Source organism: Malaclemys terrapin, chromosome 2 (assembly GCF_027887155.1).
Source record: "Malaclemys terrapin pileata isolate rMalTer1 chromosome 2, rMalTer1.hap1, whole genome shotgun sequence".
Classification (NCBI taxonomy): Eukaryota; Metazoa; Chordata; order Testudines; family Emydidae; genus Malaclemys; species Malaclemys terrapin.
This window is the reverse complement of record NC_071506.1, coordinates 110,147,051-110,174,754: the sequence shown is the minus strand read 5'-3', so window position 1 is coordinate 110,174,754 and position 27,704 is coordinate 110,147,051. Positions and strand designations below refer to the sequence as shown.

At 41.9% G+C, this 27,704-nt stretch overlaps 1 protein-coding gene across 1 annotated transcript in view; it reads right to left on the bottom strand.

The window, feature by feature from the left end:
* Window positions 1–881: 881 nt before the first annotated feature.
* Window positions 882–27,704, bottom strand: part of JARID2 (jumonji and AT-rich interaction domain containing 2) — a 323,190-nt gene continuing 296,367 nt past the window's right edge. Inside the window, 8 exon segments of the mRNA XM_054017985.1 lie at window positions 882–2,622; window positions 2,625–2,757; window positions 3,922–4,029; window positions 6,716–6,899; window positions 9,284–9,414; window positions 13,026–13,208; window positions 17,279–17,384; window positions 26,043–26,157. Coding sequence (XP_053873960.1) covers window positions 2,519–2,622; window positions 2,625–2,757; window positions 3,922–4,029; window positions 6,716–6,899; window positions 9,284–9,414; window positions 13,026–13,208; window positions 17,279–17,384; window positions 26,043–26,157 — 1,064 coding nt within the window. The 3' untranslated portion in view covers window positions 882–2,518.

Genomic DNA, 27,704 nt, shown 5'->3' with positions numbered 1-27,704 from the left:
TTCCTTATCTGCATGTTTGAGCTATGTGGCTGAATATAGAAGATTCACAAACAAAACCTTACATGCTGCCAAAGACACTGATGCAGCAGCATCCACTCCCCTTAAGTTGAATTTATTGGGATAACTTTAGCTACAAATGAAAGATACTTACCAAGGGATGCGAGTTGCACATTGAAATCTTACCCTTCTGCTGGAGCAGCCATCTTAGCACTGTTACAAGCATGCTCCTTTCATTGAATAAAGTATTTCTACCCCAGCCTTGTCTTCCTACTTATACCAAAACATTTTCTGCAAGTTAATTTTATAATGGGTATTTTGGGAGAATCACTTAGTGATTAGAAAACCTAATCATACACCTTTTGCTTTGTTGCCTAATCTGCTGTTCTACAGTAACTTCAGTTTGACCACATCTTGATAGAAAAATTTAGGGAAAAAATGACTGCACCATGACTTAACTCTAGTGTGGACCTCCTAACAAAGACCCTGAGAGCTGAAGAGCCTCATTCTGCTTATCAATATGAAGCTGCTCCTGCACTGAGGGACAGGGAAATCTAGCCTAAGGAAGCTAAAAGTAAAAGGTGACTGGCAGCAGGCAGCTGTAACCTTCCAAAAGACCCTCCTGTCTCGTAGTTAGTGGCTTGGAAAGAGGTAGTCCCCACATCCGGCCAGCTGGGAACTGGCCAATTTTCTAAGGATTCAGCTGTTTTGCTTGTTTTTTGGTAGAGTGTTTCCTGCCTTAGCACTGTGAAATTAAATCTGGAAACAAACTTTTGCATGATAAATTAACTTATTTCAATTTAATGAATGAGATTAAAAGTCTAACCCTTTCTTAAAGAAATAGCTCATTTCACTCGCTCACCTCCCAGAAGACAGACAAAGTGTCCAAAAAAAGTTTTGTTTTTATTAAACCTTGTAGTACAAACCTGAAAAGTAAACAAAAACTGGCAATAAACAACATGAAGTCTTTCCTTACAAGGAAAGAGAGCAGAGCAGCGCTAATAAATTAAATGTCAAACTGTAAGCCATTGTCAGAAGTTTACTGTCAAGAGGGAAAAGTACACAGCAAGGCCATAAAAACCAGACAACCACATTTAAAAAACACTTGACTCTGTTTATGTTATTGTTAAATATTCCAAAACAGTTCAGTCTTCTGCAACAACAACCAACAAATTGTATTATAGGACTTTCCTGACAGTCACCACTGGCAAGCTCAGTGCAATATGGGTAGCTACGGTATTGTTGAATTCAATTATGAAACAAAACAGTTTGTGAAAACATTTTCCCTTTTTTATTCCACACATACTGTACACACAACCAGAAAAGGGCAACAGCTACTCCATTATTATTTTTTGTTGTTGTTCAGTGATGTAAGCAGCACTTATAAATGTTACAAGAAAAACCCTGTAAGCATCCAATCCAACCGATGAAGAAAGTGAAACGTAAGGCTTTTCTTCATCTTGTCTCTATACCACCCCACCCCCCACCCCAAGAAAAGGCTCAAGTATTTAAAACAATTTACAGGCGTATGTACAAAAGGTGTGATTTTTTTTTTTTTGTTACAATATGAAGAGAAAAAATAGACAAGATGAGAGCAAATGCATTTTCACATTCAAAAGAAAGATGCAGACCTGCTAGTGGCTCTAAATGTGATCATATAATGAAAAATTCAAAACAAAAATTAATGCTGACTGTGTAGAGATGTGAAAAACAGCAGTGGAATGGAAATGGAATGTTAGAAAGATTGCACGTCTATGACAAAGAAGCACTTATGGCTTCAATCACTTTTTTATTTTTTAAAGGATGCTATTGAAGGGTTTTTGATAAAGTAGCCAACAGCACCAAAAAATAACAGAATGGATTTCCTAATGAAATCAGGCACAGTTTTCCCTCATTTGACTCCCTCAAGGCAGGCAGTCTCTTTTTCCTTCTCTCCCCCCCACCCTCCCTCCCTCAAACAGATGCATAGTGATGTGCTGGTAAAAGAGAACATATTTACTCCAAATCTCCTCATTTTGCTTATGGTTAGGAAACAAAGTCCATCTTCAGCTGCCATAACCTCCCAAAGAAAGTGTGTATTCTCCAATTTAAAAAATTACAAAACTCATCTTGCCTGTGACAGAATAAAAGACAGCCAAAGTAAAGCAATTTCTTTCAAGTTTTGTTCCTATCCCTTTTCTCTCTAGAAAATCTGCTCACATGACTGGAGAACAAATTATAAAACACATCAAACTTTAACCTATTCAAAAATGGGTTAAAAGCCTTTTTTCACAGTTACCAAAAAAGGCTTTTTTCAGCCATAGGGCCAGTACAAATTAATATTTTATCAGCCCCCTTGCCGGTTTTAAAACAGTGAACATACGGCAGTTTAAAAAAATTTGACTGCTGTATATAACTATCCTAAGTACAAAAAAAATTCAACAGTTTAATGCTAAAACAAAATTAGTTCTCTAAAACCAGAAGAAAATCTTCTTTAGAGCTAGTGCAAAGACAGCTTGTATTCTACAGCAAGTACTCCAAACTATGGTATAATAATTACAAAAAAATATATATAAATTGACAAAATGAGTGTTGGCATCTTCAGGATTAACTTGAAGCACTTTTGGATGAACTGGAGGATGAAAGCCTAGATGATGGCACGTCGACTGTTGCTCTCTTACGAGGTCCTCTTTTTGGTGTAGGCTTGCTGATACAGTTCTCGATGTTGCCATTTTTACCAGAGACTTTCCCACAGAGATTGACTAGACCGATTATTTGTTCCTGTTCAGAGAGGGGACAAAACAACAAAGTTAATATCTTGTTTCTCTTTTTTCCTAGCTGCCTAAGATACTGGTTTTAAAAGCAATCCTATTAACAGAATCCTGGCAGAGATGTTATGTTCAGAATCTTAGAACTGTGAGGGTTGAGAAGGTTCTCAAACAATCCTATTGGCTGCTCAGCCCTTCCACCAAACTTAAAGACAATAGTCTGAAAAAGGAGACATTGCACAAAATTCCAAGCTCTAAATACAGTAGTTTGTAGAGAATCTGGCAACAGAGTAAAGAGACATGAGTAACACTGCACCCCTGTGCACCAGGGTGCGGTGCCTGGAGCTGGGGCAAGACCCACTGCAGGCTCACTCTCCAGCCCCCTCATTGGGCTGGGATTACTCACGCAAATTTGAAGTCACGCTACCCATAAGATTTTCATCGCTGTGACAAATCTGCAGCCCTAGCCATACATTAGAAACAGCTGAAAGATCAGTCTCAAAATGCTTGGAACACTGAGACTGATTACACAGAGCTGCTCCTGCCACCCACAGGTCCTGCTAACAACAAACTGCTTCTTCCTGATGTGTGAATGAGTACAGCTCCCAAACCCCCCTCTGTCCAGCAGCCTCTCTGCTGCTGCAATTGCTAAGTCTTCTGTTCTCCAGCATCACTCCTAAACTACTGAATCACATTGTGCTGATTTGGTTTCTAACCTCCCTCAAATCACTACTGTGACTCCATCCACCAACACTACAAGATTACCAGTAAAGTTTCAGGCTGGACTCATGGTAAGTCAAATTTACTTTAATTTAGTGAGAGCTTGTATTGAAGTTACTGTAAATTGACAAATGAAAGTACATCATAATTTACAAGGGTCCCAACCCAATAAATACCTCCCCCCGAAAACGCCCCACCTTTACAGTTGATGAGTTACAGCTCTCTTCTAACTGATGTGATCTTGTATTTTCTCTTTTTATTTATAGTGTTTTGATGGCCAACATGCCAGCAATAAGCATATTCCTGCTCTACCAGAAATTGTGTGCAAGCTTTCCTGACTACCTGGAGCCTCTGTCAGACTAGGCAGGCGCCAGGAAATAAGTCTAGGCTGCAATATCCAACTCTGGAGGCCATCTGGCATCACCATCCTCAAGAATACAAACTATATTGTACAGACCTCGTCATAACGATACATCATTTTCAGTCCCCGACAAGTCTTCTGTTTTTCCACATGCCGGAGGGCACATTCCAGGCAGAAGACAACATTTTCATTCTCCTGTACGACCTAACAAAAATACAGATAGAAAACATTAATATGATTCAAATCACAGTCACATCTCTAACACACGTGGCATACCCAAAATTGGGGTTTTTTTCTGGGGTGGGGAGCAGGAGGAGAGAGGGAAAATAGAAGAACTTGTGCTAAGTGACTGGAGTAGATGGGATATCCAAATTAATACAAGGACAAAGTTTGTGCTGACTTTCTTCTCTTCCCCTCCCCACCAAATATTTATTTGAGTATTTAGCCATCATCATGGACAAATACCATGTCTTTAAAAAGAATGAGGTTAATGAATCTCCCTGGCTCCAGGAAAAGCATACTAGTCCAAGTGATTTGCTGCACCCACTGCTGAGAAAAAAATTTTTCACAGGTGCACCTGCTCAAACCACCTTGAGATAAGTGCTCATAATAACCCAAGGCCTGCTCAGCATTCGAATGAGACCCCTCCACTTCAGGTGTCCTGCTCACCCAGTGCCCCGTTTCATTCTGTGGCAGGTTCCAGTCTTTGGGATGAAGCATAACAGAAGACCTGGCCATCTGAGGGATTTAGTTACACAAGAGCCCTTCTCCCAAGAGGGGGCTGCCATGAAATTCTTTAAAAATTCCAGTGTTTGTTTACACTGAAGCTACTTAAATTCCCCCTGCAGTTTCAATAGGATAAAGCGATGTTCACTTCTTATCCTAAACCCTAGGATACTAATGCTTTGTGGTGTTAAACTATTGAGGTATTCTGCCAAAGAGTGGCAGAGGTATTTCTGAATACAGGATATTGTTGCAAGGTACTGTGGAATCTCTCTGGATAAAAGGTGCTACAGAATTCTAAGATACTGTTAGGAGCTGAACTGTCTTGACAAGACTCTGAAGGCAGCATAGCCATCTTACTATATTGCATACTAGTGGCAGAAGGATAAGCAAGAGATAATTTAAAGGATGGGATGAGCTAAAGATGATGAAGGAAAAAGTGCCTATTGCATTTTGTGTATTACAAGCAATCTAAATAATAAAAAAACAGCAATAATAATGAACAGACACAAGCTATACCGTGAGTACACAGCTCTGTCAGCATCTTCCATTTAATCCTCACAATTTCTTGTAAGGCAACTCCTTTGAACAGTTGTTCTACCATTAATTCAAACCATGTCTTGAATGGTGATAAACTGGGGACTGCTTTTAAATACAATGTAAAGCCATAGTTCTGCTCTGAAAAATAACTAAAACCAGCACCATAGGGTTCCCTAGTTACTGTCTCTCTCTGAGTTCAGATAAAAGTTGCTCAGTTTGAAAGTACAATGATGGTTTTATAACTGCCAGTCCTGCAAACTCACCCGGGGTCTTGATTAAATTAATAAAGATGCTGCAAGACAAACTCTTCCCTCACTTACACAACCTCACTGGCGTCAGTGAGGTTGGACAGGTTTAAATGAGTAAAGAATCTGGCCCTGTAATTGGAATTTAGTTCATAAAGATTCTGTCGTGGATCCCTGAACTAGAGTTGAATCTCTCTCTCTCGGAATTACTGGCTATACAAGTGTCACCAGAAGAATATATATTTCTATTGTTCAACTGAGCTGCTAAGATGGAATACGAGAGTATCATTTTTACATGGTAATTTTTCAAAGCAGAACTGCACTTTAAAGCTAGTTCAGACTAACTCTGCTTAACATGGTTTAGCCCACCAGACACAACCAGTCCTTGTCCAGAGGGAGTTTAAAAATCCAACATGGTCAGCCTAGGAAACTCATTTTTAACAGCAATAGGCTGTTTTCTTTTCTTCAAAGAAACAAATCCAAACAAGGAAGAAGGAGAAACACAAAATTTGCTCACACCTGGGGTTCAGCCCAGTCCTATGACCCGTGGTGTGGACTTTTGGCACTATTTGGGTGATTTTCTTTAAGTCCTAGCTTCTGGAATCAGGTGATTACATGAGAAACACAGCTTCATTTAAAAACCACCACCATCACCACAAGTTTATCACTTGGAGTTGCAGAGAAAAAACTTGAGAATGTGACATGAATGCACCATAAGGGCTCCAGGCCCCTACATTTATTTTTAAAAAACCTCAGTTTTTTAGCCAAATCACATGATTTTTGAATACTCGCATTGGCATTACTGAGTTTTATCCTAACACAGATAGTCACCCTCTCTTGCTGACTCAGTCAAGTTATAACCCTTCCTCTGCAAGGAGGAGGAAGCTGAGCTAAGATTAACCCTTTGTTCCCCAGGGATTCGTTAACAACCCCCATTTCCAATTCTTTCTAGGAAAATGAAATCTAGACCTTTTTTGAGTGTGGCTGTTGGTATTGCAGTACATGATTTTGCAGCTGCTGGGCTATATGGTGTGTTAGTCCACACACGAGGGATATAAATTCTAGGGTGCAGTAGCATGTTGTGCATTAACTGGTACATGTCGAACCTGCTGGAGGGGGCAAACAGTTCCCTAAATGCATGTTAACATAGTAGTGTTTGAAACAGGACTATATTAATGTGCAGTAGGGAACTTTTAGTGCATACCAGCAGGATCCACATGGGCCAGTTAGCATGCAACATGCTAGTGCAAACTAATGTATCATGAAGAGAAGCCCATTGTGTCTGTTTGTCTAACGCTTAAGGTTTAATAGAAACCAGGCTGAAGACGAAGCAATGGTTACTGAGTCAGTAGTGCTATAGGCATACTAAGGGTTTTCCTCACCATAGAAAGGTAACATAGGTGCTGGCAAATCTGACACCTCCTCTCCGACGTCTCTAACTGCAACCACTTTCGAGGCTTTTTCTTTCCATCCACCCCCGAGCTACTGCTGTCGTGGCTCCCATAGCGGGCTGAAGAATGGAGGCCTGCCTCATAAAGCTGCCGCCGCTGCCTCAGTTCTGTGTCCCTGTGAATATTTTATGAAGTTAGCAAACTGGCATCTCCCATGCAATACTGCAAAGCTACACTCAGGAGATCTCATACAATGATCGCCATTGAAACCTTAATCACACACAGCCAAACCGTTTGCGTCATCTCCGTGTTGGTGCTATTCCCTATACCTGGAACGGGAAATGCAGCCAACATCACAGTAAGACTGGAGCTGCTTTTGCAGTCAGAGATTTTAACAGCAACCATTGTATCAAACCAGTGGTTCTCAAACCGACACACGGAACCTTGTGACAGTAGAACCCTGCTTGAGAGTCTGGAAGGGAGCTGCTGGCTCATGTGGTAGCGGCAAACATGCCCGTCCTTCCTCAAGTTGCCAAGAGCCACTATGAGGAGGAGCCACTACTGCCAGGAGGGGTAGCATAGCCGCCTTCACCAGGAGGTGGAGATGACCCAGGGAGCAGGCCCAGTGCTTGTGCTGAAAGGCAAAGATCTTGCTGCACACCCGGGGAACGAGAAGAGAGACCGCATTTGTAATGAAGACTGTAAAAGGTTGTGTGCAACTAGCGTCACCAGATGTCCCGATTTTATAGGGACACTCCCAATATTTGGGGCTTTTTTCTTTTTTTTTTTTAAATATGGGCTCCTATTACCCCCACCCCCAGTCCCGATTTTTCACACTTGGTATCTGGTCACCGTATATGCAACACCAGTGCTGAGCTGTGCAGCACTAGGAGACAGCAGGGGATGGGTCTGAGCTGTGTTTGAGTGAGGAGGAGGAGGTCTGGAAAGACTTAGCAGCTGGAAGGGAGAAGAAGCTAAGCACAGGTACAGAGAGAGCTAAGCAATGGGGGGGCGAGGGGGAGGGGACAGGGGCCAAGCTAAACAAATAGGAAGATTGAGCAATCAGAGGAGGCGGCAGCAAGAGACCCAGAACCAGGACAAACAGGAGACCCTATAAAAAGCAACAGAGAGTCCTGTGGCACCTTTAAGACTAACAGATGTATGCATCCGACGAAGTGGGCATTCACCCACGAAAGCTTATGCTCCAATACATCTGTTAGTCTTAAAGGTGCCACAAGACTCTCTGTTGCTTTTTACGGATCCAGACTAACACGGCTACCCCTCTGATACAGGAGACCCTATGTATTTCTACACTGGAGCTAGAAATGTGCCTCCCAGCTGGGTAGACAGATTCGTTCTAGCGTCACTTGAGCTAGCATGCTGTGAATAGCACTGTGGATGTTGCGACTCCAGCGGAGACATGGGCTAGTAACCCAAGCTCAGACCCAGGGGGTCAAGCAGGCTTGAGAGCCCAAGCTGCTGCCCAAGCCACAACATCCACACTGCTATTTTTAGCATGCTAGCTCAAGCAGAACTAGAGCTAGTCTGTCTACACAGGCTGATGGACTTGCTCGCAGCTGCAGATTAAACAGCCGTTAGGGTTGGGTTTGGTTTTTCACATAAGCAGGCGCAGGAATGACCAAGGTCCTTCAGAGGATCCCGACCGTAAGAAGTTACCCAGAATATGAACAAGTTTGAGAACCACTCTGATAAAGGCCAATGTGGCATTTCAACAGCAAGCATTAACATTTTTGTTCCTCATTGCACAATTGCAGACTTTCTTCCCTTCAAGGAAAAAAAAATGCATGTGGATGTTATTAGTCCCACTGGGGAACTGGCTTCAGGGAGCATGTTCTAGCACACCTGGAAATAAATTTCCCTCTTGCAATTCACTCTGAACACTAATACAAATAATTGTGTATGGGGTTTCTTTTCCCCCTTAATCTGGAATATTTCCAGTAACATATTAATATTAGTTTGTTAAATACAATTTGTAGATTCCAGACATCTTGATTACTCGATGTACTACGACCAGCACTACCCAGTTGTCACAAACTTGAAAGATAGGTAGCGACGCTACATGGTAGGGAACAAAAGAGAAGATCATTACATCGGAAGCCAGCTGACATGGTATCATGTTTCCTTTCCCCCCTTCTTAAACCTTCCTACCTCAAGAGAAACCCTAAATATGGTTCCTTAATCACTGTAGGGAGAAAAAAGGAGTGTGAAGTTATTCCCATCCAACTGCTAGTGCACAACATGTTGCCACCAGTACAGAAGCTCGTGATTTACCCAATGGTAAAAAGAGTTTGCCCTATGTAAATATATAAACCCTTTGATGCTACAAAAGGGATGTTATTTTACAGCAAGATATCCTAACCACTGGCACTCGGACATCAAATACAGCCAAGGAAGTTTCTTCTACACATGGCTGTGCCCAGGCAGGTTTGCTCGGTCAGTGGTTGCTAGATTTGACTCAGATTGTTACTTAAACTGTGTCACCGTCAGAATTTCTCTGTGAAACACAGGATACATGAAACAGATGCCTTGTTCTGTTACCTGAGCTCTCCAAGAAGTGCCGATATTGTAGTGAGAGTCGGTCCATTTTCCTTTTTTGCTTCTGCCGTTGCAATCTGATAAAGCAACTTTTCCATTGAAAATGGTTTGGCTATACGTCGCTGCTTCATTTCCTGAGTTAACAGATTTCCAAGTTAGTTCTTGAGTAAAATTAAATGAAAAAATAATTTGGATAAATTTAACGCAGAACAAAGTTAGATTTTTCTTCGGTTGTTTTTTTAAAGCTATATGTTCCCTGTTAAAGGGCTGTGAATGAAGACTTCCTGCATCTGCTCTAGGTTAAGCAATGTGACAGAACAAAACACTGAAGCCTAAACCTGGCTATGGCAGACAAACAAATGTGCTACAAAGGTGCCACGGAGTGGTGTTCCCTAAAGAGAAAATTTTACATACCTTCAAATTAATGCTCACCAATACAAGGCATTGAGACAAGAAAAGTCTCTGTAAAACACAATGCTCTTTACAGCTAAGAAGTCAATCTTCTACGTTTCTTTGTTACTGATTCTTTTCCTTAAATTTTTGAGTACTTTATTGTGAAATCTAATACTGAAACAATTAAGTTAGACAAAGTCCATCCAGGACAAATTCATTCAGATATGAAATATTTTATTTAAGTATTTGGCCGATACTCCAGTGCCAACTGACTTTCCCCCTCATTTCAAGTCCACATCTTATTAGAGACAGAAAATCATATTCAATTAGCAGGAAAGACAGTAGGTATAGATGTCAAGAAACTGAAGAAAAGAAGGGCAGAGAAACAAATCACAATACTACCTCCTGAAATCAATGGGAGTCTTTTTATTGACCTCACTAGGATCTGGATTGGGACCCCTACGCACAGAATAAATGCATAATCCATATTGGTTCATCAAGCCAACACCCTCTCTGTATTCCCTCATTTGTTCTGCAATGCCCACTAGAAATGAACCAAACCAATCACTTAAATATTCCTTCCTTTGAGCTCCCCAGTATGGTCAGCATTCCCCATTTCTGTCTTTTTGGGCAGGGTCTGGCTTAGTTTTGAATCTCTTACAGCATCAAACATATTGTTGGCATTTCAGAAATAATAAATACAAAATAATGAATAGGAAGTCAGGTCCTATCTTCCTAAGCAAATACTCTTGGTACTTTCTTTCTCACTGAAAGTACCCCAGAATGCACCATTCTGTGACCAAACAAATATCGCAGATTGCATGGTTAAAGTGAGACTTCTTATATGAGTAATGACACTATCTGGGATATCTTCAGTGAACATGGAAACACCAAAATGGACACACAATGCAAGTGAAGAGAAAAACGTTCGTTAAACGAGGTTCTCTGTGCTGGAGTCAGAGTGCAGTTGGGATGAGTGTGTTGGTATCAATGGCATATAGGTCGTTCAGATGCATCTTGGATTCTCTTAGGCCTATTTACCTAGCTCATGGCTGTGAAAAATGTTGTGCTCTCTGTGATGCAGTTAGGTTGACCCCATTGTAAACACAGCGAAGTCGACAGAAGAATTCTTCCATCAACCTAGCTACCGCCTCTCAAGCAGGTGGATTTACAAGAGTGATTGAAGAACCCCTTCCATCACTAAGGGTCTGTGCTGAAGTGACATAGCTGTTATGCTGCAGCTGTGCCACTGTAGCACTTGTAGTGTAGACGTACCCTTAGTGAGCTGATTGAGTTCCTCTCTATGGTGACAGAGTAGCTGAGGCAGATTTTTCTCTGCTGGACATTGGAGGGAAAAGTATTAAATGTTTTGTTATTTAGCTACTGGTAATATTTGTTCACCCTATGAAATGTATTTGAGTGGCAAGGTACAGTAGCCTCAGTCTGGGAGGCCACATTTAAATTGGAAAGAGGAGAACGATAAGATAGAGCCATCATAAATTGTGACTGATCTGCGCCTGATGGGATGACAGTTCCACAGATTGTTGCTGAAGTATCAGTCCTAAAATGCATGGTTTGCAGCACAGGGGAATGTTACATGATGAAGGGCTGGACTTTTAAATTCTTCGTCAGCCCATCTGACAAAAATTTCAAATAGACTTCTCTGTCTGTGCCAAATTTCCTTAAATGCAATCTGCTAGTTCAGAGCAGGACACGGATTGTTATCTTGGGTTCACAAAAGCAGTCAGATTAGTCAAACATCACAATCCAATTCCTGATCTGGAATTTCAGATTTCCTTAGAAAAGAAATCTCTGAGGAGTCAAGCCAAAATATAACATGGAACAAGCAATGTATATCAAATAAAATCACAACAGCTAATAATAAGAGCAAAGTCAACATGTAATCAAAGCAGATGACAAACTATCAGTGTTATTGTCCAGAATTGTAAGACGACTAGATATGCGTATGGCTGTCAGTCAATTCATTAACAACCTGAAGGAGGAATTTTGATGCCTACGTAACAGATCTCTGAAAAGCACAAAGTCGGTCTTTGAAAGTGACAAAATATCTCTCCTCAAAGTGAAGGAACCAAGGAGGAATTTCCAGGGCTTAAAGGGGAGTTGAGAAGGTAGCATGGTTTGAAGGGGGCTGGGGGGAAGGAGAGAGGGGAGAGAAGGAATAGAGGTTTCCAAGGTTATATTTTGATATAACTATATATCTAGATTCTTTTATTAAAGTTTGTGAAAGGTAGGTTATCACAATTAGAATCGGCTGAATTTTCAATCAAGTTATATTCATCTAGTGCCAAGCTCATTAATCAAAAGAAACTCTTCTTTAGATTTTGGGACACCAAGCAGAGATTTTCAATCATCCCTAAGTAACAATCTCTATCCCTTAGGACACTGGCTTTTTCACAACTGACAGTCAAACACACGCTTAGGAAGACCCTTTCTTTGTATGTCGAGTTTATAACAGTGTTGTTCCAGTCACTAAAGGGTTAAATCAGGATCCTATTCCATCCACATAAAAAATTAAAAAAATGCAACATGGCTTTCATCTTACCACTTTGTTACTTTAAAATATGTTTTACATTAAACAGACTTGGAAGAATGCTACTTACCAAGAACACAAGAAAACTAAAACCTGGTCTGGACAAATGAAACTTACTGCCTAATAGTCATGCTGCTGTTCTCAAATTAAAAATGCTGGGTGTATTGACCATTTGACTTGAGGCCGAAAATGAAGATCGATCCTGGCTTATGTGTAAATGCCACCAAAGTACATATGCAGCCCATACTGCATTTCAGGGGAGGAGGTAATTAGTAAAAAACATTCTTGCCCCAAAAAACTGACTACGTGGAGGCCATGGAGATATTTAGGTAAGCAGCATGCTGGGCATGCACATCAGCCATTTGTTTCCGCAGGTCAATGGCATGTCACTCGAAGGTATGAAAAGGATGCAGGAAGCTAGTTTTACTTTCAGCTTCCGGTCAGATGTGTTGGTCAGTCTGCCTAGGAATTTTAAGTTCAAGTCAAATCAGATCAGCAGCTAGTTACTGATGAAGGGTCAAACGGACAGACAAACATAATGTAGCTGTAAAAATTGATTGATTACTCCACATCCCCCAAATTAGCCATATTTTATCAGATCTTTATATTTGAGATTCAAATTGTCCTTGGAGAAGTTGCCTTAAACAAATCTAGTAAGCATAATACAATATATTGTTGACAGCTCATTAGGAATTTTCCCAAGTGTCCTTGTGAATGATTACAACTCTAACTCTAAACTAAACTTATGCCATTTTCAGACCTAGGTTATGAACCCATTTTAAACTCCATTTTTCACCTTACCTTGGCAGTTTTAAAACCCATACTTGTCCACTGGGTGGTAGCAAAGTGCACTGTTTCAGAAACACTGTAGCCACAACACACTTTAGACACAAAGGATCCTGGAAAACAGACAACGAACTGCCCACTCTGCTGTACAGTACGGTGCACCTTGATCCCCTCTTTGCACAAGACCTCTGGGGAGATCTAGAGAGAATAAAAATATGAGAAAGTTTGAATCCTTTTTATAGTTAGATCCCCTCTTCATTGGGCACCGCCATGCATTGCTTGCTATGGAAGGGTGATCACATGTCATACCAACACCTCATTAATTTGACCTCCTCCACCATGCCCAATATGAAACACTGAATTTCCAGTGTCCTGGGGCTGGAGGTGCAGTTACAACAGTGAAGGCTTTATCTGAAAGTACCACTTCAAAATTTCACTTGCCAACAGCTTCAACCACATTACATGAAAACACGGTGTGATTTAAAACAAATAACTAGCAGGTTTGGCACTTCACCCCACTAGTTTTTCTTTACAGAAACACAGTTGCCTTTGTTAAAGTAACTAAGCCATTCTAAAGATGCTCAGAGAATAAATCTGCCTTTCAAGGCCTAAGCAGATCTATTTTATATATAAAACATATTTAGCATCTAAAAGCATATAATATTACATGCGTGCTACGTAAGACATGTTAATCACTGGAAGCTAAGAACAGTTTAAGGAATTTACTATTACACAGAATTCCTGGTTTCAATAAACAAGGCCTAGAAAATATCAACACACCTGAAAAACACCAAAAATTAATCTACTATGCCTCACCTGTCCTTTCCCAGTTATACAACATTGAAGTTCCCTATTAATGAATGGCCAAAAATTTAAGACTGGCACAGAGCTCCAGGTCAGCATAACTTACATCCTAAAAATGTAGCTTTCTAGTACAACATAAGAACGGCCACACTAGGTCAGACCAATGGTCCACATAGTCCAGTATCCTGTCTTCTGACAGAAGCCAATGCCAGATGCTTCTGAGAGAATGAACAGAACAGGTAATCAGCGAGTGATCTGTCCACATCATCCACTCCCAGCTTCTGGCAGTCAGAAGCTACAGACACCTAGAGCATGGGGTTGCATCCCTGACCATCCTGGCTAATGGCCATTGATGGACCTATCCTCCATGAACTTACCTAATTCTTTTTTGAACGCTGTTATACTTTTGGCCTTCACAACAACCCTGGCAGAGAGTACCACTGGTCGACTGTGCATTGTTTGAAGTAGTACTTCCTTTTGTTTGTTTTAAACCTGCTGCCTACTGATTTCATTGGGTGACACCTGGTTCTTGTGTTATGTGAAGGAGTAAATAACATTTCCTTATTCACTTTTTCCACACCAGTCAAGATTTTATAGACCTCTGTCATATCCCTTCGTTATCTTTTTTCCAAGCTGGAAAGTCCCAGTCTTTTTAACCTCTCCTCATACAGAACCTGTTCCACACCCTTAATCATTTTAGTTGCCCTTCTCTGTACCTTTTCCAATTCCAATATATCTTTTTTGAGATGGGGTGTCCAGATCTGCACAAAGTATTCTAAATGTGGGTATACCATGGATTTATAGAGATACATTATATTTTCTGTCTTGTTATCTATCCCTTTTCTAATGGTTCCTAACATTAACTTTTTTGACTGCCACTGCATGTTGAGCAGAAGTTTTCAGAGAACTATCCACACTGACTCCAAGAGCTCTTTACTGAGTGGTAACAGCTAATTTAGACCCCATCATTTTGTATGCACAGTTGGGATTATGTTTTTTAATAAGAATTACTTTGCATCTATCAACATTGAATTTCATCTGCCATTTTGTTGCCCAATCACCCAGTTTTGTGACATCCCTTTGTAACACTTCACAGTCTGCTTTGGACTTAATTATCTTGAGTAATTTGTATCATCTGCAAACTTTGCCACCTCACTGTTTATCCCTTTTTCCAGATCATTTATGAGTATGTTGAACAGGACTGGTCACAGTACAGACCCCTGGGGGACACCATTATTTACCTCTCTCCACTCTGAAAACTGACCATTTATTCCTACCCTTTGTTTCCTACCGTTTAACTAGTTACTAATCCATGAGAGGACCTTCTCTCTTATCCCGTGACTGCTTATTTTGCTTAAGAGCCTTTGGTGCAGAACCTTGTGAAAGGCTTTCTGAAAGCCTGTGTACACTATATCCACTGGATCAGAAGCTGATTTAAATGACAGGTTACATACCACAGTCAGTAGTTCTGCAATTTCATATTTGAGTTCCTTTGGAACTTTTGGGTGAATACCATCTGCTCCTGATGACTTACTGCTGTTTAATTTATCAGTTTGTTTGAAAACCTCTTCTAATGACACCTTAATCTGGGACAGTTCCTCAGATTTGTCACCTAAAAAGAATGACTAGGGTGTAGGAATCTCCCTCACATCCTCTGTAGTGAAGACTGATGCAAAGAATTAATTTAGTTTCCCTGCAATGGCCTTATCTTCCTGGAGTGCTCCTTTAGCACCTCAATCGTCCAGTGACCCCACTGGTTGTCTAGCAGGCTTCCTGCTCCTGATGTATATCTCTACCCCGATAGAACGCTGTCTTCGGGAGCCAAAAAAAATCTTACCGCATTATAGGTGAAACCGCGTTATATTGAACTTGCTTTGATCCGCCGGAGTGCGCAGTCCCCCCCGGAGCGCTGCTTTACCACATTATATCGGGGTAGAGGTGTACTTAAAAGATTTTTTGCTCTTAGTATTTGGCTAGTTGTTCTTCAAATTCTTTTTTGGCCTGTCTAATTACACTTTTACACTTGGCTTGCCAGAGTTTATGCTCCTTTCTATTTTCCTCAATATGATTTAACTTCCAATTTTTAAAGGATGCTTTTTTGCCTCTAACCATTTCTTTTACTTTGTTGTTTAGCCACGGTAGCATTTTTTTGGTCCTCTATGTTTTTAAAATTGGGGTATACATTTAATTTGAGTCTCTATGATGGTGTTTTTAAAAAGTTTCCAAGCATCTTGCAGACTCTTCACTTTGGGGACTGTACCTTTTAGTTTCTGTTCAACTAGCTTCCTCATTTTTGTGTAATTCCCCTTTCTGAAATTAAATGCTACAGTGGTGGGCTTCTTGGGTATAATCCACCCTGGGATGTTAAATTTATTTATATTATAGTCACTATTAACAAGCGGTTCAGCTATATTCACCTCTTGGACCAGATCCTGTGTGCAACTTAAGACTAAATCAAGAATTGTTTCTCCTCTTGTGGATTCCAAGACTAGCTGCTCCAAGAAGCAGTCATTTAAGGTGTCAAGAAATTTCATCTCTGCATCCCGTCCTGAGGTGACATGTACCCAGTCAATATGGGGATAGTTGAAATCCCCCGTTATTACTGTTTTTTTTGTTTTGTTTTGTTTTTGGTTTTTTTTTGTAGCCTCTCTAATCTCCCTGAGCATTTCATAGTCATCATTCTGGTCAGGCGGTCAGTAGTATATTCCTACTGCTATAATCTTATTAGTCAAGCCTGGAATTTCTATCCAGAGAGATAGTTAGCTTTTCTTTTTTAACGGCTTTTTTGACAAAGCACAAGGGAAAAAAAGCCAATTAAATTTGCATTTTTAAATGCTTAAAACAGGAAATTAGAGAGACAAGGTGGATGAGGTAATATATTTTATTGGATCAACTTCTGTAAGTGAGAGAGACCAGCTTGTAAATTCAAAAGCTTGTCTCACTCATCACCAGAAGTTGGTCCAATAAAAAATAGTACCTCACCCATCTTGTGTGTCTCATATCCTGGGATCAACACAGCTACAACACCACTGCATACAGAAAACAGGAAATATCAACTATACAGTAAACAAAGGAACTGAACTCTAAGTACCCGTAATCATCTAACTACTCATATCCATGACTGACATCGTAAAAGACAACAGGGACTCATCTGCCATGACGGAGATTCCATTCGTGAAAATATTGGACATATGTATATTTTACATGTTTAAATGGATTGTGGGTGCTTTTGAAAAGAATGGACATTTACTGATATGCAGGGTTAACCTTTATTTCAGCATTCTGTAGAATTGGAAAATATTGGAAATATTGTGTGGTAAATGCCGCTGCGGGTAGCAAGGGTCCAGACTTTACTGGCAAAGTTTTTCTTTTTAAAATCAAAAGCAATAAAATGTGTGAATTAAAAAAAACACTCTTCTGATTAACATTGGATTCTCACAGATACAAAACAAAATTCAACTTACCATAACATTGCTTTCAAGCATTTCCAGCCCTGGAGTGCCATTGGCTTGCAACAGGGTATGTACCACATCATCAAGTTTGTTCTCTTCCGCAGCAGGAATGCAATACCTGTTTGTTTTAAAGAGAAAATAGAGCATTTACTATGTAGTAACTGGTGTTCAGCAATGGATTGACCAAATCCACTGCAAAACGAAAAGCAAGTGGAAAAAATTTAAAACAGTCCCTCCCAGCTATTTTGGCAAGATGCTTCAGATTCATGGAAAGTTATTTATTTGGACTCAAACCTACAGTATTTACCATACTCAAAGGAAAAGAAAAGGTTGAAATGATTACAAGCTATCCCCAAAGCAGAACATGTGACAACTCACTACTCTACAAAATCAGAGAGAAGAGAATCAGTAATAGCCTGACATCCCCAGTACCAAGGATATCAGCAATCAGGTTGCCATCTACTCAGCACCTACACTGCATACAGTCACTCTAATCCTTACTTTAAATGACTATATTTGTTACATATGCTTAAAATGTAAGCCACATTGTTTTCTTTAATAAAACAGATGTTTATGGTCCCAAATCAGTAACAGAATACAGAACTTACATTAGAAATATTTGATTAATAAAAGCAAAATATTCCAAGATCATCTTCCTTCGCTTACTTGACAAGTCTCAAGTTCACCTTTCCTCCTTTTCCCTGCAACAGAGGCCATCAAATGCCTAAAACACAGCAGGCAGCACAGGAAGAGAGGTTTAAACTGGGTGCTGAATTACAGGCATCCCATATTCTTTCACCTCCTCCCATATTTTGCTAGCCACCAAAGTGGAAACATTATGCACAATCCCATCTCTGCTCATGGCCATTAGCGCTTTCCCCAGCAGAAGTGGCATGAAACAGTCTAGAGATATCTTATCTAAGTTCTATGTAGCTGGGGAACTGCCACTGTGCAGGATGTATAGGTGTGATCTGGCTGATGAATAAAGACTGAAGGGGAAGCAGAAGTAGAGACACATACACAGCATGGGGAAAGGGGAAAGAAAAGTAGAAGAGAAACACTTATCAGTATTATCATAATCATTATTTCACTATATTGCAGTAGCACCCAGGGTCTCCAATCAATGCACCATCATGCTATGCACCATATACATGTAATAAAAGGCCTGCTCCTACTTCAAAGAGTTTACAATCTTAGTGTAACCAAAAAAAGAACAGGTGTAAAACAAATAGGGAGATGGAAAAGATAATAGTGAAAATTATGTTTGGTATAACAAACAGCTGTCTCAGCACACCAATATAGAAATTTTCCAAACCATGCCTGCTGCAACCTCTCCTTCCCTCCTCCGCCAAAGAAGTGTGGCTTTCCTGCCATTTAAAAGAGTATTAGGAATACCCAATTTCCCCACCCCCAAAAACTCCCAGGCAAAATTGAAATTAAAGCTGAGAGAGAGATGCAGGAAATGTGATCAATGAAATACTTTCTTAAATGCATGAAAGTTGAAACACCTGTGGTGAAGGAGACAAGCTCAAAAATAGATGATTTTTGAAAGATCCAATTTTCCTTCATTGCAGTGCCTTAAGGCGGGGGGGGGGGGGGGAGAGGGGGAGAAAGGAGCAGAGTCTGAGCGGGTTTACCATTCAACTCTGAGGCTAGGTCTACACTGGGGCGTGGGAAATCGATTTAAGATACGCAAATTCAGCTACACAAATAGAATGGCTGAATTCGACGTATCCTATTCGACTTACCCCGCTGTGAGGATGGCGGCAAATCGACCGCCACGGCTCCCCCATCGATGGCGCTTACTCCTCCTGACGAGATGGGAGTACGCGCGTCAATTCGGGGATCGATTTATCCATCTAGATGAGATGCGATAAATCGATCCCCAAGAGATTGATTTCTACCCGCCGATCCGGGCGGATAGTGTAGACTAGCCCTGAGATTTTAGCTACATGCTCTCCAATTTCTTCTGTGCAAAACAGCCCTTGGTGCAGAGTATGTTTCTTATAAGAATGGCTATATGGGATCAGACCAGTAGTCCATCTAGCCCAGTACCCTGTCTTCTGACAGTGGCCAATGCCAGATGCTTCAAAGGGAATGAACAGAACAGGGCAATCATCAAGTGATCCATCCCGTCACCCACTTCCAGCATCTGGCAGTCAGAGGTTTAGAGACACCCAGAATATGGGGAGGCATCCCTGACCATCCTGGCTAATAGCCATTGATGGATCTATCCTCCATGAACTGACCTCATTCTTTTTTTAACCCTATTATACTTTTGGCCTTCACAACATCCCCTGGCAGAGAGTTCCACAGGTTGGTTGTGTGTTGTGAGAAGAAGTACTTATGTTTACCTGTGGCACCTTAGAGACTAACAAATTTATTAGAGCATAAGCTTTCGTGGGCTACAGCCCATTTCTTCAGATGCATATAGAAAGTACTCCTGTTCTTTTTGCGGATACAGACTAACACGGCTGCTACTCTGAAACCTGTACTTATGTTTGTTTGCTTTAAACCTGTTGCCTGTTAATTTCATTGGGTGACTGCAGGTTCTTGTGTTATGTGAAGGGGTAAAGAACACTTCCTCATTCACTTTCTTCACACCATTCATAATTTTATAGACCCCGTATCATATCCCCCCTTAATCGTCTCTTTTCTGAGCTGAACAGTCCCAGTCTTTTTAATCTCTCCTCCACATGGAAGCTATTCCCTATCCTTAATCAGTTATGTTGTTCTTCTCTGTCCCTTTTCCATTTCTAATGTATCTTTTTTTGAGACGGGCAACCAGAACTGCACGCTGTATTCAAGTTGTGGGCATACCAGGGATTTATATAGTGGCATTATGATATTTACTGTCTTCTTATCTATCCCTTTCCTAACAGTTCCTAACATTGTTAGCTTTTTTTGACTGCCACTGTACGAGTGGATCTTTTTAGAGAACTATTCACAATGACTCCAAGATCTCTTTCTTGAGTGATAACAGCTTATATAGACCCCATCATTTTGTATGTAGAGTTAGGTTATGTTTTCCAATAAGCATTACTTTGCATTTATCAACATTGAATTTCATCTGCCATTTTGTTGCCCAGTCACCCAGTTTTGTGACATTCCTTTGTAACACTTCACAGTCTGCTTTGAACTTAACTATCTTGAGTAATTTTGTATCATTGGCAAACTTTGCCATCTCACTGTTTATCCCTTCTTTGGGATCATTTATGAATACATTGAACAGTACTGGTCCCAGTACAGATCCCGGTGGGACACCACTATTTACTTCTCTCCATTCTGGAAACTGACCATTTATTCCTACCTTTGTTTCCTGCCTTTTAACCATTTATTGATTCATGAGAGGACCTTCCCTCTTATCCCACGACTGCTTACTTTGCTTAAGAGCCTTTGGTGAGGGACCTTGTCTAAAGACTTTCAGAAAAAGTCCAAGTACACTGTATCACCCTTATCCACACGTTTTGTTGATGCCCAAAAGAATTCTAATAGATTGGTGAGGCATGATTTTCCTTTACAAAAGCCGTGTTGATTCTTCCCCAACATATTGTGATCTAATAATTGTTATCAGCATCTGAGGAATGCTGAGTAATGCTGATTTTAGGGTCACTAACAGATGACATTAGGTTTCCTTTGAAAATGTGAAATTTGCCAACATTTTATCATGCAACTCTGGGCAAGTGAAAGTGTGCAGGACAGAAAGCAGTCTCATCCCTGTGATCCACCAGCGTTGCTTGGAGCTGTTTTATAAAGGGCTCAGTAGGAATTCATTTGTGTGCGCGAATATCAATATGCATCTGCAACAGCTCGATTCCTTCTATGAAATGGAAGGCCTAGAGTGTCAAAGAGTGTTTTCCATAGTAAACCTAGGTACTGCTGTTTAGAGTGAACTGGGTGGGCTATGGTGCAGTTTTTCTTGGGATACATGAGTTGATGGGAAGAGAGGGTTTTTAAAATCTTTCAGCTCTTGACTTCTCTTCAGCTAAATTTTTATTTTTAAAGGAGTAATTTTCCTACTGACATTTCTTGTTTCCCTTGTGACATTAGGTGTTTGTGACATGGGCTACTGTTTTATGGTTGAAAACAAAATCCTGAACTCATGTTTCAGTCAAAATGGAGCCTACATGTATAGTCTCTTACTGATTTGGGATCTTGTGTGCATCTCTCATTTTGTATGTGCAGTTTACTTGTGCTCCTTTAGACTGACTTGGAAGATGGGGGCAGATGTTCTTATTCTCTCTCACTCAAACATTGGCCCCTCCCCTTTATTTCTTTTAACTGTCAGAGGTCCTGTGTCTTTTGCAACCATTCCTCTAGTCACAGCTTTCGTAGCTGTTCAGTGACACTAGTTCAGACAGACAGAAGGATCTTTAGAGAGCTGGCCAGGGTGCAAAAGGAATCAAGCTTGGGTTCCAAATCTCTGTCACCAGATTTCTGAACTGACCCAACCTTACCTGGAATGTGTTTAGAAACACATTGTAGTCAGCTAGGGGCCATATTTCAACTGCAGCACCATGTCAGAAAGGAGAGAGAAAGATGAGACCCATCTGAGACATTAGGCTCCATGCAATCGGCCCCTGCTCTCGACCACGTAGGCTCAGGAAAGGAAAGAAAACTCCAGGGTGTAGGCAGCCAGTATCATGCCAGCAAGAGCTGCTACCAAAGCAGTTTCAGTAGGAACCTCTGGACACTGTCAGACTTCTTTCTATAGACTTTATTCTGAACAGGTTTCCCTGCTGCTGCTTCCAACCTCTTCCCACCCGCTCCCTCACAGTCTCTTCATGCTCCTCTCCATCCATCCCACCTATCCCCCATACCTCATCCCTCACCATTCTTTTCCCCTTTGTTTTTCCTTTTTGCTAATCCCTTCGTGCCTTCTGTCCTCACCCACCCATGCCCTATAATACACACGTCCCCTTTTGTCTCTGTTCCCTACTATATCCCCTCTTCTCCCCTCCTCCCCCCAAACACAAAGCCTCTCCCCTTCTGTCTCTGTTCCCCCACTGCTCCTAACTCGGCTTTTTTGCTCCATTGGTCCACATGGCTTTTTTTTTTTTTTTAAATCATCCTCTCAGCCACTCAGTGGGGAGGAGGAGGAAAGCACCCAAAGTGGTTTTTTTCCCCCTTGAGGGCAAAACACTGAGGGGCTGGCCCTGGCTCCTATCCACCCCCACAGCCAGTTTTCAACACCCCAACTCTGTTCATCACTCAGCATCTGAGTTAGGGTACTTCCTTCTCCTCAATGCTAGCTGGGTGCCAGTAGGACAGTGGCTCCCAAACTGTGGGGTGCGCCCCCCTAGAGCGGCACAGAGGAACATCTTAGCGGGGGGGAATGGGGGTTTGCAGCAGCCCTGGGCCAGCTCCCCAGGAGGTGGGGAGGGAGTGCCACCAAGCCCTGGTCTGGCCCTGGCCTCAGTCCCAGCCATGGCTCCCCTCCTGGCCTTGGCTCCCAGCTGTGGCCCCTGGCCCTGGTTTAGGGTTGCCAGGTGCCTAGTTTTCAACCAGAAAGGGGACCTGGCAGTGTCCAGTCAACACTGCTGACTGGACACTAAAAGCCCAGTTACCCACAGTAACCGGCCTCTGCCACCAGGGGAGGGGGGTGGGAAGAGCTGCTGCTGGAGCCTGGAGATGCACTCAGGGATGGCTCCGGCAAGAGATGTACCAGCAGCTCCCACATCCTGCGCTGGATGCGGCTCCCCCTCCCCCCTCTGGAACACAGCTCCCCCACACACACACCTGGCTGGGGGGGGGGGGGGGGAGGCAAACCACAGGGGGAAATGGGGGGGGGACGGGGACACTAGAAAAAGTTTGGGGACCAGAGCAGAAGGAGGTGAATTGAGAGCACAGGAGAGAGACACCTCTGCTCTCAGTTTTTATATCTGGTGCCACAACAGCCCCTGGTGGCTCAGAGCAGCAATTGCAAGTAAAGTCCTCAGCCCGGGCCTGGAGCATGTTCAGTGTAGATCAGGGGTCGGCAACCTTTCAGAAGTGGTGTGCCGAGTCTTCATTTATTCACTCAAATTTAAGGTTTTGCATGCCGGTAATAAATTTTAACATTTTTAGAAGGTCTCTTTCTAGAAGTCTATAATATATAACTAAACTATTGTTGTATGTAAAGTAAATAAGGTTTTTAAAATGTTTAAGAAGCTTCATTTAAAATTAAATTAAAATGCAGAGTCCCCGGACCGGTGGCCGGGACCCGGGCAGTGTGAGTGACGCTGAAAATCAGCTCATGTGCCACCTTTGGCACGCGTGTCATAGGTTGCCTACCCCTGGTGTAGATGGAATTTAAATAGCCAGCCTCTATATCTCTACTGAGCATGTATAAATGGCAATTTTCAGAGGCTTACAACTTAGTCAAAGATGGGTGGATTTTCATGGGAAAAGCAACAGGCACATCCCTGACACTAGGTCACGCCCTGCCAAATATGAAATCACTGCTTAAAAACGTGGAGGTGCTAGAGCTTCTTGAAAAAAATAGGAGAATGTGAGATTTTTTTTCTAACGCTTGCAAAACAATGTACTTTTCCCTAATCTCATTCTCAGGAGCATCTTCATTGCTTTTGTTGAAACTTTCCAAAGAAATTTAGCTTGGGACAGCCAGCATGGAAAATATCAGACCAAACAGTTAAAGTCTGGTAAAGTTTTACACAACCAAAAACAGTCTTAGGCAACCTTAACTGTAGAGAGTGCCACCAGCTCTGCCTATAATAAAATGTGAAAAACAACCTCCTCTCCCATCCTCCCTCCCCCCCAAAAAATATTTTTATAAAGTTAATAGAATTCACATGACACTTATAAGGCATTACAATTCACTCTGATTGTATATTGCCTCTTTCCCCAGTTATGGATCTGTCTTGTCTTAGACGGACTGTAAGCTCTTCATTGCATGGACAGCCTCTTATTCTAAGTTTGTTCCTAGGACAATGGGACCCAGCTCCTGATAGGAACATTTAGCTGTGACAAACTCACCTGTATTCACACAACTCGGCACATAACCACAGCTCAAGTTTAGCACCATTAATACTGATAAGAGTTTAAATAGTTTTAATTAGTAATTAAGAGGGTAAATGAACATCTCTGTATGTTTAGTTTTCTTGAAATCTTATAAAGCATTTTAAAGTACTATTTATGGTATGTGCCAAGCATCATTAGCCATGTAGCAGGGTGGACACCTGCTCCTGCCTGGAAGGGCCTGAGATAGCCCAGGGAGCAGGCAGCATGAAGGCTGAGCTGATCGGGGGAAGTGGCTGCAGCTGGGGCCATGCCCCAAACAGACTCAGCACTGGCCTGTATAAAGAGGCTGGGAGTCAGGCGCTCAAGAGTCTCTCTCTGCCTTCAGAGGGAGAAGGGCCTGGCTGCAGGGAGCTAGACAGGATACCTGCAGTGGAGCAGGGCTGGGGAAAGGCTGAGGAGCTGGGGAGCTCCAGCCTAGATAGCCCCAGGCTGCAGCCTGGTAATAGGCCAAGGGGTACTGGGGGTTGCAGAGGGCAGCCCAGGGCTAGGCCAAGGCAGCAGGTCCAAACCGTCCTTGCCAGTGATGAGTGGTCTATACTGCAATCTGCCCCAGGGACTGGCAGTGGCCTAGTACTGAGGCAAGGTGGGGATAGTGGGTGGGGGTTCCCCAAGGAGGGGAGACCCAGATCTGTGGGGTACTGCCAGGGGGCAGCACCCAGAGCAAGGGGCACCAGGGTCCTGGGAGGGACACAGGGGCCAGAAGTAGGGACAAGGCGGATCACCGGCCTGCAGAGGGCGCTCCAGACGCTAGACAAGCTGATTCCCCGGAGTAACCAATAGGGAGTGCCGCAGGGGTGAGTCTGGTCGTCTTACAAGCCATTATAATTCAACCTCCATGCATCAAAATTTTATAATCAAGGGGTTTCTTAATTACTTTATTACATTTTTGTTTAATCAAGGTCTACAAGTTTAGCTGCTTATACTGTTCTTATTGTAGAGAAGATCCTTTCAGGATAACATAGTACTACATGAATAACATAGATAAGTATATTAAATGCCGGCACCATCTGCTTCCAGTGATTCCACTATCAGCTGTTGTACTTCCATTACAATCTGAGCAATATTGTGTAATGACTACAGTAAGCAGCAGCCACCTCCAAGCAGATCTGTGAGCACGTGTTAAACCTATTTGCAACAGGTGCCCACAAAACACAAAATGTGGCTACAAGAAGTGGTGGTTGACTTGCAACCATTCACATCAAAATGTTAGAAGGATGTGGCTTCAAAGGCAGGTATCACTGGGTAAAAATAAAAAATATATATGTGGTTTGGTATCTACAGAGTCTCAAGATACCTTGTGAAGTAGAAGAGTGGGGACAGTTTAGCAGGAGGATGGGATCAATCACCTTAGAAATGAGAATATAGAGCTAGCTTGAACAAATCTTTCTACACATCAGTCTAAGGAAATCCTGCCTTGACTAGCTGTCATTTGGATTCCAGGTGTTCAGAAACATTCTGCAGAGTGAAATCTACACACCGCAAAAGTTGTTTGCTGCTAAATAGCCTAAAACAGAGAACAGAAGAAATATTAAACCCCTTTCCTTTAGAAGGGGTTTTTCATTTAGTTTATACCATATCACTTGTCATGAAATTTGATAGACTTTCCCATTAAATTTGTAATCGCAGAAACTTCATTTCCTGATGTGACTCATTCACAATGACTCAAAACGCAATAGCCATACTGCAGTAGCTTCCAACCTTCCTACCAAGAGCCACTGGGGCACCGAGTAATGGGACAAACCACAGGGATACTCACCAAACGCAATCAGCACCAGTGTGTAAGTAGTCAATGTATGGAAGGTGATTTTGGTCTCGAGACCAGCATGAGGTAGAAAAGACCATGCCAATATTTAGCCAAGGAATTGTCACTCCTAAAATAGAGGAATTAAAAATAAACTTTAATGGATTAGCATGTCAATTAAAAATTAATAAATGATATTTTTAGAGCACATTTCAGCTGAAAAGCCTGCTTCTCCATTGATTTGAAGCAGGAGTTTTAAATGAAATGGTCACTAACATTACAGTAACTGTGGTTCTTCGAGCTATGTTGTCCATATATAGTCTACTCTTGGTGCGCATGCACCCAATACACTCGAGTCTGAATTATCCTCCTGGCCAGCGGTGTTTGTTGGGGCCATGCCTGCACTCTGAATGTCTTTGCGCCTTCCACCAAGCGCATAACAGGCAGGGCAGCCCTACCCACCCCTCAGTTCCTTCATCAATACAGAATCCAGATATTAACAGACTTTGTAGTAGCAGGAAACAAGGACAGGTTGTGAAATTATATATGGAGAAAACATCTCAAAGAAGCAGTTACTATAAGTAAGCCAACTGCTTTTCCAACAGTATTCTACTATTGATAACTCACAAGAAGTGACCTAGATCCCAGGAGATGGGTGTTGCAGTATAGGATAGCCAAAATTCTCGCTTCCATGATAGAATAATGCTGGGTAAACGTACACACTGAACTCCCAAATAGCTGCTCTACAAACGACTAGGATGGGAATGTTTCTCAAAGAAGCAACTGAAATCTCAACAACACCCCGTCTTTATGAAAAATCAAATATGGGGCCCCTGACATCAATGCTTGTATCTGCCCCTCTCGTCTGACTGATGTTATCACTACCAGAAAGGCTGTTTTTATGGAAAGATGAGAAAGAATTTACAGTGAAAGGTCCAAGAGGTGGGCCGATTAACCCTGTGAGAACAATATTTAGATCCCAAAGAGGGGGAGGTTCTCTAACTTTCATAAGAATCTGGTCACTGTGCGGTGTGAGAATGTAGAAGCAGCTTGCAATGGACAGTGGAGAACTGAGATGGTTGCTAGAAGACCCCTTAAGCTCACAGATAGTTCAGTCTGTCTAGAATCTTTGCTTGAGATGGTATTAACTGGTGGTGTTGTGACCAGATCATGAATCTCTTCCATTTAGCAGCATAAATATATCTAGTAGAGTCTTTTCTGCTGTGGACAGGGACACTCTGTACTGCAGATGAGCAGGTTCTTTCTACTGAAGTCAGTCAGCCAACATTTATGCTGTGAAGTGTAGGGAATATGGGATGAAGGACTTGGCCATGCCTCCATGTTATGACCTCTGGTTGGAGAGCTACGTGTATTGATGGTTGAATGGAGCGATTCTTCAGGCCTGATACCAGAACTGTCTTGGTCACGCTGGAGCTACCATGATCATTATGGCAGAGTCCCATCTGAGCTTCCTGAAAGCAATAGGGATGAACGGAATTGGAGGGTAAGCGTACAGGAGGCCTAATGACCATGAAATCAGTAATGCATCAGGCAATGACCCCTGACTTAGTCTCCCTCCAAAAGAGAAATTTTGACATTTCCTTTTTATTCTTTTGGCAAAGAGGTGAATGCTGGGATGACTACACTTGAGAGAGATGTCTTACGTTGTCATCTATC